General features: G+C 41.0%; 1 protein-coding gene across 1 annotated transcript in view; it reads right to left on the minus strand.

Moving 5' to 3' along the window:
* Positions 1-10612: 10612 nt before the first annotated feature.
* Slc15a5 (solute carrier family 15, member 5) overlaps positions 10613-12748 on the minus strand; it is a 92644-nt gene continuing 90508 nt past the window's right edge. The window contains exon 9 of the mRNA XM_005379024.1: positions 10613-10760. Coding sequence (XP_005379081.1) covers positions 10613-10760 — 148 coding nt within the window. The remainder of the gene's footprint in view (positions 10761-12748) is intronic.

Below are 12748 nucleotides of genomic sequence, written 5' to 3' on the forward strand. Positions count from 1 at the left end.
ACCGGAGAAAAACCAAAAAAAAAAAAAAAAGAAATTTCAAATGTCCTCCATTTTCCTTTATCTTATCCCTTGGACTTGTCCTGGGTGGGCTGGAGGTCTGGGGTTGGGTTTTGTTTTTGTGTCTTGTCATTTTCCTTTCTTTTCTCTTCTCTTCTTTTCTTTTTCTGTATTGATACCTTTACATTTCTTATAATAATTAGCTTTATCACTAGTATAGAGACCTCCCTAAGAAATGCCTGTTTTTGAGAGGTGTCTTTTATGTGTAGGAGGTTCTTGGTTTTTGTGTCTGTCCCAAGATCCCACCTTCCCAATTTATTAAGGATGATATGTTGCTATTTATTTGGCTCAGCACCCAGTCCTTTGGTGCTGGACTATGGTGATGGCTATGACTCCAGATAGTCACAGTGTTGTTAGAGAAGGGAGAGCAATTGATTACAAGTATGACATCCTGGCTAAGGTAGTGCAATTAGCAATAACAATAGCATGAAGCATGGCCTAGAAACTGACAAACTGTGGTAACTCTTCATTTGCCAGCTTTAGCCATAGGGGCAAGATCTACAGTTGTATGAAAAGAAAACCAACATAAATAATGAACTTGTCTGCAATGAGTTTCCCCCTAATAGAGTGATTTAACCTTGTGGTGGGGAAATTTAAGAGGTATAGGGGACAAAACAGAGAGATAGGTGAAGAGAAGTATAGTCAAAGCAAGGCTGGAGGACAAACAGACAGTAAAAGGAATTCCTCTTGTATCCACTGCTCTGTGGTGGTGTCCAAATCAGAGCTCCACCTGGTCTGTAGTAAGATTAGTGCTGGGTTGGATGCAGGCCTAATCTTGGTCTCTGGATGTGGGGGTTATGGCCAGTCTTTAGCCAGCAGCTTTCAGGATGGCCCTCCCGTGTCTCCTTATCCTCTTTGTCTCTGTGTTGATCTGCTAATTGCTGCAGTTCCCTCTGAGAGAGATAACCCAAGGCTGCTGCCAGTCCCTTGCACAGTTGGCCCCTTCTGGACCTTGCACAGCCTGCTTCTTCCACACTGCTAATTCCTCTCATGCACTATACTCCTTGTCCCATGCTGCTGGTCACAAGTCAGAAAGAGGCGTGACTGGGGTTGGAGATTTAGCTCAGTGGCACAGCACCTGCCTGGTAAATGCAAGGTCATGAGTTCAATTCCTGGTACCGAAAAAAAAAAAAAAAAAGATGGCTGACTTCCCAGTCCAAGGGTGTTTGCACTGCTAATCACAGTGCAAATAGCAGTGGTGGAGGTGCTGACTTCCACTACTTATCCCTGCACGCCGAGCTGCTTCTGCTGCTGGTTGTAGGTTGGAGGGAGTGCTGACTTCCCAGCCCAGGAGTGCTTGTGCTGTTAGTTTCGGGATGAGGGTGTGCTAATTTCCTGTTCTTTATCCACACTGCCACAGGTCACAGCTGTGTTCATGGTCTGAGTTCCTCTCTTGTGCAGGTCATAGTGCAGGAGGGGTCATGTTGTTTCACTAGCAATCCTCAATGCCATAGCTGGTCGCTAACCTAGTTGTAATTAGAGGTTCCACTTAGCATTTATGGTACTCAACAGGAAATGAAAAAGAAAAAAATAAATAAAACAAAAACCAACTGATCAACCAATCAACCAACCAAGCAAGCAAACAAACAAAAACTGGTGGAGGGAGCAGTCAACTGTGTGTACCAGCAAAATTTATTGCCAGGCTGCAGTGTCCTCTGCAGGAAATCAATGAGGTGAGGAGCCTTATATTCTAGCTCTTTCCTGTGTGGACTGAATTTGCCACGCATTTGAAGTGTCTCTGTTTTTATGTGGAGAACTTCCTGGGAAGGGCAGCTCCTGCCCCCATCTCATTGGTAGTAAACCCATGGGCAAGCCTGTGGGCTGGATTATCTTTTCATAAAATCCTATGCCTATGTTTTATTTGATCTACAAGTCTCTTACTTCTGATTAATTTTGGTATTAGGATGTATGTCCCTGCTTTCTTCCAATCACCTGTGTTTTTAGTTGATTTTCTCCAAGTGATCTTTTTGAAACACAAATATGTCCCACTGCTCTGTCCTTGAGTCTTGTGGCCCAGTCAAACCTGGAGACTTGTCACTCCTAGGATAACTGGGCTGTTTGTTTTCACACTTTGGTATTTTGCTTATGCTAAGTCCTAAGGTTACCTGGAATGCTGCTGCCCCTCCCCTTGTGTATCTAGCTGATGTCTATTCATCTTTAAATGTAAAAGTCAACAACAACAGTTTTGGTCCCAGATAAAATTCTAGACTCTTGCTGCTTATTTCCTTAGAGAAGGTGCATCCTCTTCCCTTCCCTTTAAATGTAGACAAAGCTTTCTGATTGCCTCAGCAAGTAGAGCACAAGGTCTTGAAGCTTTGGGGACCTGAACTGAGGCATAAAAGGCAATAGGTTTTCTATCTGGTTCACTTTTTTTCTTGGGATGTTCGCCCATGGATACCAGCCTCCAAATTCTGGAGAAACACAAACTAGCCCATGTAGAAAAACAACATGAAGAGTCCTTGTGGAAATGCTTCTAGTTGCAAGCCAGCATTTCCTGGCTGAGCCAGTCTCTGTCTCTCTGTCTCTGTCTCTCTCTCTCTCCCTACCTACCTATCTATAATCTCTATGAAAAAATCTCTGCCTTCATGGATCTCATATTCTCTATAACCTTGAGGTCATATGTAGGAAATGATGATTCTGCCCTGAAAGAGATATCTCTGATGAGGCAAGAAGAGAGACTTTGAGAAAGTGCCCTGTTAGATAGACTTTCTAGTGTGAAAATTCCTTTACTATCTAATATGAATTAGAGCAAAGCTTGCAGGAGAGAATCCCTTTGCATTTCTCCACCTGCTCATCTAGCCAGTGAACTTCATGGCCTGTTACACGTTTGAGCTCTTCTGTAATTTAAACCTCTTGTGCGCTGCATATGGCAATCTGCACTAGCCGTCTGGGATGCGACTCCTGCTTCAAGAGTAATGATAAAGTTTCTAGCACTCACTGTCACCATAGGAAGCAGGCCTGTTGTTGAAGTGTTATTATTAATGAGAATTACTGCTGGACAGCTTGAACTGGAGGATAATTTATTCTCCGTGAACTTCTAATTGCAGTGAAATGGTTCATTCATCGCCACACTTGCCCATCTTGTTTGTTCCCATCTTTTAGCCGTGATTGGCTGCAATGAGACAAGGCAGAACTGTACAAGCTGCACAAGGAACAGAAGTTTGTATTTCTGGAGACACCATGGAAACAGGTCAAGAAGGATTACCTCGTGTATGAGGGCTTGGGAAATGGTAAAAAGCAGTCTGAGATGCTCAAGGGGATCATAATCAGTTTATCTGAATCAAGACACCTACTGTATGAGAAAGGTAAAAATTGACATCCTACTTTTAGTTATGCATTTGTTTGCTAAGACATAATACCGGTCACCCATAACTTAAAGGAGGAAAGGTTTATTTTGCCTCATGTTTTTTGCGCATGGTCAACTGACTCCAAGACAAAAAGAGCATGGTGGAAGATTCTGGCCAAGGAAAGCTGTTCACATTATGGCAGCCAGAAAGCAGAGAGCAAAAGAAGGTGCTGGGAAGGGAGCTATTCCTTGCATTTCATGCACGCAGTGAAATGCCTCTTCTGACTGTGCCCCTCCTCCTAATGAAGTCATCTATTACGCCCCCATAATTTAATCACTTTCCAAAAGTCCTGCCTAGGAACATGTGAGACTTTGGGAAGCCACTGCAGATTTAAACCATAACATTCTTTCCCTGGCTCCTGAAAAACTCATCTCCATCTCCTCATTCAAAATGCATAAGCCGGGCATAGTGGCACATGCCTGCAATCCCAGCACTCGGGAGGCTGAGGCAGGAGGATCGTTGTGAGTTCGAGGCCAGCCTGGGCTACAAAGTGAGCTCAAGCTCAGCCTGAACTGCACAGTGAGACTCTGTCTCAAAAAGACATTTATTTCCTGTCTGAGAGTTGCCAAAATCTTAACAGTTCCAGCATTGCCTAGAAGTCCAAAGTCTCTGAGACTCAAGCAAAACTTTGAGCAGTGAGCCCCTGTGAAAACCAAAAGAAAGTTAAATATTTCCAACATATAGTAGCACAGGGTAAACATATCCATTCCAAAATGGAAAAAATAAGGAGAAAGAAAAAATAGGGAAAAAACAGGAAGAGAATAAAAGGGAGAAAGAAAGGAAATGAACTAAAGTGAGACCAAAATGCAGCACAGAGAACATTACATCCTGTAGCTTTTTGTCCAACACTGTGGCAAGTAGTGGCAAGCTGTCAGTCCGAGTGGCTTGGGCAGACCCACCACTGTGACACTGCTGGTTGTCCCACTCATGACCTCTACCCTGCAGTGGCTTTGCTTACTGCCTGTAAGCTTTCCTCAGAAGATGTTCCACAGTCCTGGCTTCTCCATCTTCCTGGGGTTTCCAGCTTCTCTTTCACAGTTTTTGCACTGCCCTCTCAGATGCTTATTGCCTTGCCTCTTAGGCCCTCTTCTGAAACCTGGTGGAAGCCTCCTTGATTTCACTTTTACATTCTGCATGTCTATAAAATCAGTACCACTTGAATGATGACAGGTCTGCCATCAACTCAGACAATAGCCTTGCTCCCTTCTATCATGGTTTCAGAGGCCTCTGAGGAGCTGAACTCTATAAAACCCTTTCCTAGTTGGCTGAGCATGAACTGGGATTTCTGGGGCTCTCTTCTCAAAGCAAAGTCTTTCTATTTTTCTCCTCTGATCCTGTAAAGGGTGGGCATCTTACTTATTCTTGAGGTGTCCTCAAACCATTTTTCCTCTTGTCCTCATGGAAAATACTTGGTTTATTTTTCATGTGAATATTTTCAGCAACTGCCTTCTCCATGACCCCAACTTTACAGGCACTGTCTAGTAGACCACTCCCTTTAATCTAAGTCTCCTGCAAAGTTTCACAATGTGGGTGAATAGATGATATTCTGCCAGAGTGTAACACACATGGTCTCTGGCCCAACTGCCAGTGGAGTCCTTGTTCACGACTGCAAACTCCTGAGTCTGGTCTTTATTATCTGCATTTATATCAGCATTCTGGTCTTCTAAGCTCTGACCAATATCCCCTAACAAGCTCGGCTAGTAGCATTTTAGGGTTCTCTACTCAGCATCTTCAAATGTTTCCAAAGTCCTCCTCCCAAAAACCAATTCCAAAGGCTTCTAAATCACATGGTCACTTATAGTCACAGCAGTGACCACATTTGTATGGTGCCAAAGTCTCTTAGTTACTTTCTTGTTGCTGAGGCACAATACCTGACACCCACAATTTAAAGCAGGAGGTTTATTTTGACTTATGTTTTCAGTCCACAGTCAGCCAGTTCCGAGGCAGAAACAGCAGGATGGAAAGGGCTGGTGGAGGAAAGCCACTCCTAAGGCAGCCAAGAGGTGGAGGGTGACGGGAGTTGTGGAGGAGGGAGATATACTTTTCTCCTCACTGAAATGCTTCTTCTGACTGAACCCCACCTGCTAATAGCAAGTCTGCTGTAGCACCCCCATCATCTATCCACCTTCCAAAAGGCCACCTCTAAACAAACGAGGCTTTTGAAGGGACATTCTAGATTCTCCCATAATACCATGTTTGCAAATGACCCCTCACTGTGCTCGTATTTGAAGTTTCAGCATTCTGCTCTGACATTTCTGATAGATTTAAAATTCACCCTGTGCTCTCTTTCTCATTTTACCTCAATAGATTGCTTTGGGGAAATGAAAACTGTGATGGCATGTATATTTTCTAGGTGATATCTTTTTATGATAGGCATGATGCCTTTCCCCGGAGTTTTGTCAAATCTTGTTCTCCCATTGATTCCATTTTTTCTCAATCTTTTATACCTTGTAGAATCGTAGACTCGTGACCTTGGTCTTTGCATAAATATTATTACATGTGTTTCTCACTTGATGCTATCATGCTAACAGTCATTTGTCATAGGCTGTTGACTCATAACTATATTTATATGAGATTTGGTCACTTGTGGTTTAGCAATCTTAAGGAAAAACCTGATTCCCAGCTGGTAAATGGATTCAACCTGTTTGTGATGGATGATAGATAAGGATGTGGGTGCCATTATTATTTACTAGTTAATAAAGTCTCTGAGTGGGCTTGTGACAGTGCATCATCTGGGGAAATGTTCCTGGTTATCAACTAGAATTCATTCTAATAGAGAGGACCTTAGTGACCTGAGGTTATCCTTGATAATTTTACACTTAGTGGAGAACAGGGCTGGAGGGATCCCAGGAAGTCTGTGTAAATGCTAAGGAAACAGCCTACTTGACTCCTATTTTCATCTTGATGTAACTATGACTTTCATACAAGGAACACATGGCTTGCATTATGACTTGGAGGACAATGGAAAAAAGCCCATACAACAATTCTTAAATAAATGTACCCACTTATTGCTACAGAGTCTGAAACTCTGCTCTTGGAGTCATATCTGTAGAGCAGGGGGAAGGGAGACAGTTATTATAAAAGGGGAAAGAGGGTTAGAGCCTGGGGGTGTTGAGCATCCAGTAATTGTGGATGGGTCAAGTCATATTCTTATGTATTAAGGTAGAAAAGAGTTAAAACCCACTGGGCTAAGGCACTGCCTTCCTTGGAATTCTCCTGAAACTATATAAAAGCCTATAGTAGACTACAGTTATACCGAGGGCAGGCTATGTAGAAAGGATTTGCCCCCAGACTTTGTAGCCAGAGTCTATTGGCCCACATCCTGACCCCATCCATACTGCTTGTACAACCTTTGGAAACTTATGAACTCTTCTGTGGTTTGCTTTCTTGTTCATCAGATGGGGTTAACAGTTGTACTCCAAGGGGAATTGTGATGAATAAGTGAGCCAGTATACCAAAAGCCAGAACAATGTCTTGTACTTAGCAAGTAGTATAGGAATCTTCACAATTACTGCATATACTGGATACATTTGTGTCTGTCCAATTGCTGGTTTCTAACATTGTTTGGCACCAACTGTCAAAAATATGGAAGCCGTTTTGAAGAAAGGGGGATGGGAAGGACATTCTAAGCTTGAGATTCCATCTCCCAGTTGAGTTAGTCTGGGTACATCTTCCAGTGGGATGCATCTGACGGCATAGGGGCTCCACACTGTGGGCTCAATGAGAGAGAAGAAGTGCTAGAAAAGTGCTTATATTTTGCTAATCATTTTATCAGGGTCACTAATCCTGACATGATCTTTTTTCTCATTCTTGTTCACTTTTGGCTGATGAGAGAGTGTCTCACCAAAGTAACTGTGGATGATCCAATATTGGTGACATTACTTGTTTGTAGCAGGAGGTGGTACATTAGAGATGGACAGACCGAGGTTCAAGTCTTGTCTGTACCACCTACGATCTCTATAACTCTCAGTAAATCACTTAATGTCTCAGAATTACAATTCCTCATTTGCCAAATGGGCCTGCTAAAATATGACTACTTCCTAGAGTGTGGATGCTAATCAAATGTGATAATATGTGTGTGATAGCAACTCGCAAGCTGTAAAGGGTGACATAGATATGAGTTATTATTAGTGATTCATTTAATGCTCTCTACAAGCCAACCTGAATTTTAGCAACACCTGTGTGCTGTCATCACTTGGCTGCTGATTCTATTTGAGAGCTTTACTCATAAGCCAGTGAGCATTGATTGTATGCTGGGTTCTCTCTCACTGGAGGTGCTATGTGACCAATGGCTGGCTGGTTTGGAGTTCTAATGCAATGGCTTTCTTCTCAAAGAAGAAAGGATCCTGGTAGTTCTCAGAAGTGATTTTTCTCCCTTCTTCAATTTGTAAATACACAATATTAATAGGAAAGTTTTGGAATTATGAGCTGTTATTTGGTGATACTGTTACTCTGATAGTTGATAAAACATTTTGGGAAACCAAGAGAATTAGAGGTTGGCCAGGGTGGAATGAATACTATAAATCAAGATTACCTGAAGGGGATATGAAAGATAAACGATTAAGCCAAGATAAGAGATAATAAGGGGAAATAGCCAAAGAGCTATGGAAAAAAAAAATCTATCACTTTACAGTAACAGATCTTTGGGTATTATTTTGTACTTTTAGAAATAAGTAGCTGTGATAAAAACATTTTCACTTGTAAATTTAAGTAATAATAGGTTGTTTGTTGCTTTTTTTGTAATTCTGTATACAGGATCAATGTAGTGACTTTTGTCTACACCGGATTGAAGTATTACAAGAAGAAAGGGAAGAGGAAAGAGATGTGACTGTCACTTGTGGACAGAATCAGATGGGGTCAGACCTGTGCTCTGTGGGTCATAGAAAACATTTTCAAATACCTTGCCTTTCAGGTCTCAATCATGAACAGAAATAGGGCATAGAGGGAGCTTCTTAGGGAAGACAGCATGTTCTCAACCTTTCACCACCACTGAAAGCTGGAGCTAATGAGGGGCTGGCATTGACCCTTGGCACAAAGTGGCTGAAGTAAATAGAACACTGTAGGGATACAGGACTTTGTCGTCACTGATCGTATTACCAGAGAAATACAGTAAGGAGCCCAGCAGGCTTCTGCAAACAACGCATCCCTTTAAGTTAATTGGTGTTATAGAGAAGCTGAAATGCTTCACTTATTTACAAAGCTACAGATTTATGTAAAGCAAAACCAATTACACTTAATGCCTAAACTATTCCAGGTGCTCAACGATAATGTTGCTAAGCGCTAGAGAAGAAACTGCTGTGCGAGTGAATCCCGTTCCAATGGCAGCACATGTAGCTACTGCCATTTAGTCAATCACAAGTGGCAATCCCAGCGTGAGAATTTTAAGCTTTTTTGGTGTTTGCCTCGGGTCAACTTTATCATTCTACAGATTTTTCATCCCAAAAGACATAAAGAAAGTATAATGAGAAATTTTTGCTATTATAATGCAGAAATTAAAGAGAGAAAGCCAACAGAGGGTGTGTGTGTGTGTGTGTGTGTGTGTGCAACAAAATAAGGCAGATCCCATTTCTAATAGTGAGATGTTATAACTTGACATTTTACACTGAGATGGTGCATTTAGGGGTGTTCATGAAACTCAAATTGCAAACTTAGTATTTGAAATTTGTAGCAAGAAAAGCTTCCAAGGGATGGCAGAGTCTGCCCCACAGTTTTGCCAGGGAACAAACGCTAAACAAAGAAGGGTTTGAAAGAGTTGCTGGGAAGAATTTGTGCCTGTAAGAGAGTTAGTCTTTTTATTTGTCTTCACAACAAACAAGAGAACAAAAAATAGTTTGAGTGAGAAGCACTTGGTGCTTTACAGCTGTACTTTTGCAATTAAAAATGTGCGTCATACTGTATGGAACCACTCAGACTGCTTCAAAGCTTGGGGCATCTAAGGACAGCTGAGGACATGATCCTGCTTGACTAGCGAAGGCGAACAGTGTGTAACAGTTATGTAACCATGACTTAGCACCAGTAAGCACGCATGCGCTAGTTACAGCACTATGTGAGAATGTAAACATGAGATAACAACCTGTATAAGAATTATACAATAAAAACACAGTTGGCTCTTGCGCTGTTGTGCTCTGCTCCACTCGGCTCCATGCTGCCTGCTGTTGTTGCTGATGTCTTACACACATGTGTTCTTTAACCTTGGGTCCGCACCCAAGAAAATCTCCCTTGGGCCCCCCAAGCAGGCTGACACATATCTAATCAAGCTGAATAAATATTTTATTTTACAGATTTAAAATATTTTATGTATATACAAGAAAGGTGCTTAATTGCACAGTCATTTGAAATCAGGTGATAAACCTTTATCTCCAACATGAACTCTCCTAGAAAACACTTGCTCTCAAGTTTAGGGAAGATCAGAATGACTTGTTAATGAAAATCATCAATTCCTGGACCCCAACCTGGATAAAGATTTGTGTTAAAGTAGTCCTCACAGGGGCAAAAGTATTCCCCCAAAGCAGCTGGTCCTCAATCAAACTTTGATAAATGTTGTGACAAAGATACAGGATGTTGGTTTTATGTCATTTAAATAACAAGTTTACAAATTTCTTGGCTTATAAAGGAACATGATTTTTCGAAGTATATTTAAATCGGTAACCATGGAGACTAAATGATGCCGTATGGGCTAGCAGATTCCTCTAAGCATCTCTATTTTGCTTGGTCACTTGCCCCCTTCTCAGTACACATTTGACCTGCCATAATTTTCTTCTTTCCTTTAACCCCAATATGCTCACAACACCTATGATGCAATATAGGCTCAGTACATCTACCAAAAGAAAGAATATTTCCATATGGTTTCTTTGCTTCTAATGACTGCTCAAAACCCTAAAAAAATTTTTTTATGTTGCTTTTAATGGTTAAACATTGTAAAAAGCTGTACAATATTACTGGCAGATAGGCAATTGTCATTTTCTGGCCATAGAATAATTGCTTAGGCTTTGAAATTATTTTATTAATTTAATACATTGCATGTTAATACAAAAGCATAATAGTTTACTAGGAAGGTCATAATTGGTCTTTGTTAACAAAGTATACAGATTATGTTCAGAAAGTCACTCTTTTAGTATATTAATTCTTACTAAAATGTATAAAATGTTAAACTGGAGAAGAAAACAGTTAATACTGTGTTCATAAGACAGGTAGCATCAAATATAGTTTCATAAGGCTGTCTCCCAAAGATCAATACTTGAAGAAATTTCCTGTATACTGCCATAAAATTTCAGAGACTTTTCATGGAGAAGAAGTGTTTCTTCAAGATTACTTCCACTGATGTTCTGAGCATTAAAGTGATTTAGATTACAATATCTAAAGACAGAAAGAAGGAAAGATTTTCTTAGGACCAGATGTAGATGATTTCATAAATCATTTACTTTTCTCCTGTGCTTGTCTACCTTTTATGATGGGCTCGTAGATACTGGCACAACAATGATGATTATTTAAGAGCCCTCCTCACCAGAACAGTCTTTAAAGTAGGACAAAGAAATTTCACAGCATACTAAGGGTCTTACAAGGACCTGTAGGTGGTGCTCTACTACAACCTGCGGAGAGTCTCTTCAGGGCCCACACTAAGGGAGATGTAGAACCCTAAGACTGCCAGGATTCATAAAGGCTCATCAGATTTACTGGGTTTTTGTAAATTTGGTGCTGAGATCATTTTGAAGAAGGAGGCCATGCCTATATTTCTAGAATGTTCACCCTCCACTCCCAACCAAAGGAAAACTTTCCTTCCTTGAGTGTTCTCTCAGTACCAGGCACTATGCTACAGTGGGATGGGATCATCTCCATTTCAGATTGGAAAACTGAAATCCCAAAAGTTAAACAACTTTTTTAGGGTTCGTGTAAATAACAGTTGGTGGAACCAGGCTTTGGAATCAGAACTTGGTTACTCCACATCCTAGCTTTTTTTCCATTATAGTACACTGATTCTGAAGACAGTTTTTTCTTAAACATGTTTGGATAAGATTCAAGAGGATGGCCATTTTAAACTGCTTTTTTTTTGTTCTGTGTTCCTAATGCCTGTTCAAGTGCCTAGTGTACAGCAGATATTCAATACATATACTTTTTTTTGTCTTTTTGAGATAGGGTCTCGCTATGCAGTTCAGGCTGAACTTGAGCTCACTTTGTAGCTCAGGCTGGTCTCGAACACACAACGATCCTCCTAGCTCAGCCTCCTGAGTGCTGGGATTACAGGCATGCACTATGCCTGGCAATATTCAATACATATTTGTTGAAAATATGTATTGTACAAAAGAATACGAGCTATACAATTTTACAGTTTTATCAAATGTAAGTCTCTGGGGTCAGCCATGTATATTTAGCTTGTAAAGGCCCCAAGAAGGTAATTTTGCCTTCTTTGCTAAAAATAACTGGAAGAGAAAGAAGACTGCCTGCATAACTCTGGTCATTTGTCCCTAATTTATGTTGCTTTCAATAATTGTTACAGGTTATGCATAGAAGACCGGTACCTTTGGAAAAAGAAGTACACTGAGGAACAGTGATGGTGTTATAAAAAGCCAACCCTCTCTTGGCCTTTCCCTCTGAAACAGCTATAATTTCTTTTTATTTTCGCAACCAGTATGGGGTACTGTCTTGGTTAATTTTCTCTCGTTGCTGGGACAAAATATCTGACACCCAAAATTAAGGAAGGAAAGGTTTATTTCACTTACAGTTTGTGGAAGTTTCAGTCCATAGTTGGCAAATTATAAGGCAGAGTGGCACATGGCAGAGAGCTACAGTTCATGTCCGCAGAACACAGCAAAAGCAGCAAGCACACACCAGGGCGGAATGGGGGAGGAATGTCCTCAAGCACTCTTTTCCTCTCCTTACATATGCAAACTATCCACCCCAGGGCGGGTGCAGCTCTCACACCCACAATCATTCAACTCTAATAGCCTGCCTCATGGTCGCATGAGGCTTTGGAGGGGACACACAGACATAAACCATAACAGGTACATATTTCCATTAAGCACTGTGGATATATTTACTTAAGCTTTTCAGCAAAGAAAAATATTCTGCTTTCATCTGCTTACTTCCTTTACACCTAAATTGGAGAGTTGTGAATATGACATCTCATCATTGTGTGATTTCAAATTTGATTGAGGAGAACTTCATTAGGGCCAAAGGCAGAAGTTTTTGCTTGTTAATATAAGAGATATGTCTGTTCTGCCACTCAGGAGTAATTCTTAACTATACTTGAGGTGATGTCCCAGTGACCCTGACAAGATTAATATGTTTCTAACAGTTACACTAAGATTATGTCAGTAGTTGGTGTCCTTGGGCACAAACAGAGACTG

The sequence above is a fragment of the Chinchilla lanigera genome, unplaced genomic scaffold (genome assembly GCF_000276665.1).
Source record: "Chinchilla lanigera isolate Chin_1 unplaced genomic scaffold, ChiLan1.0 scaffold00012, whole genome shotgun sequence".
NCBI classification, from domain to species: domain Eukaryota; kingdom Metazoa; phylum Chordata; class Mammalia; order Rodentia; family Chinchillidae; genus Chinchilla; species Chinchilla lanigera.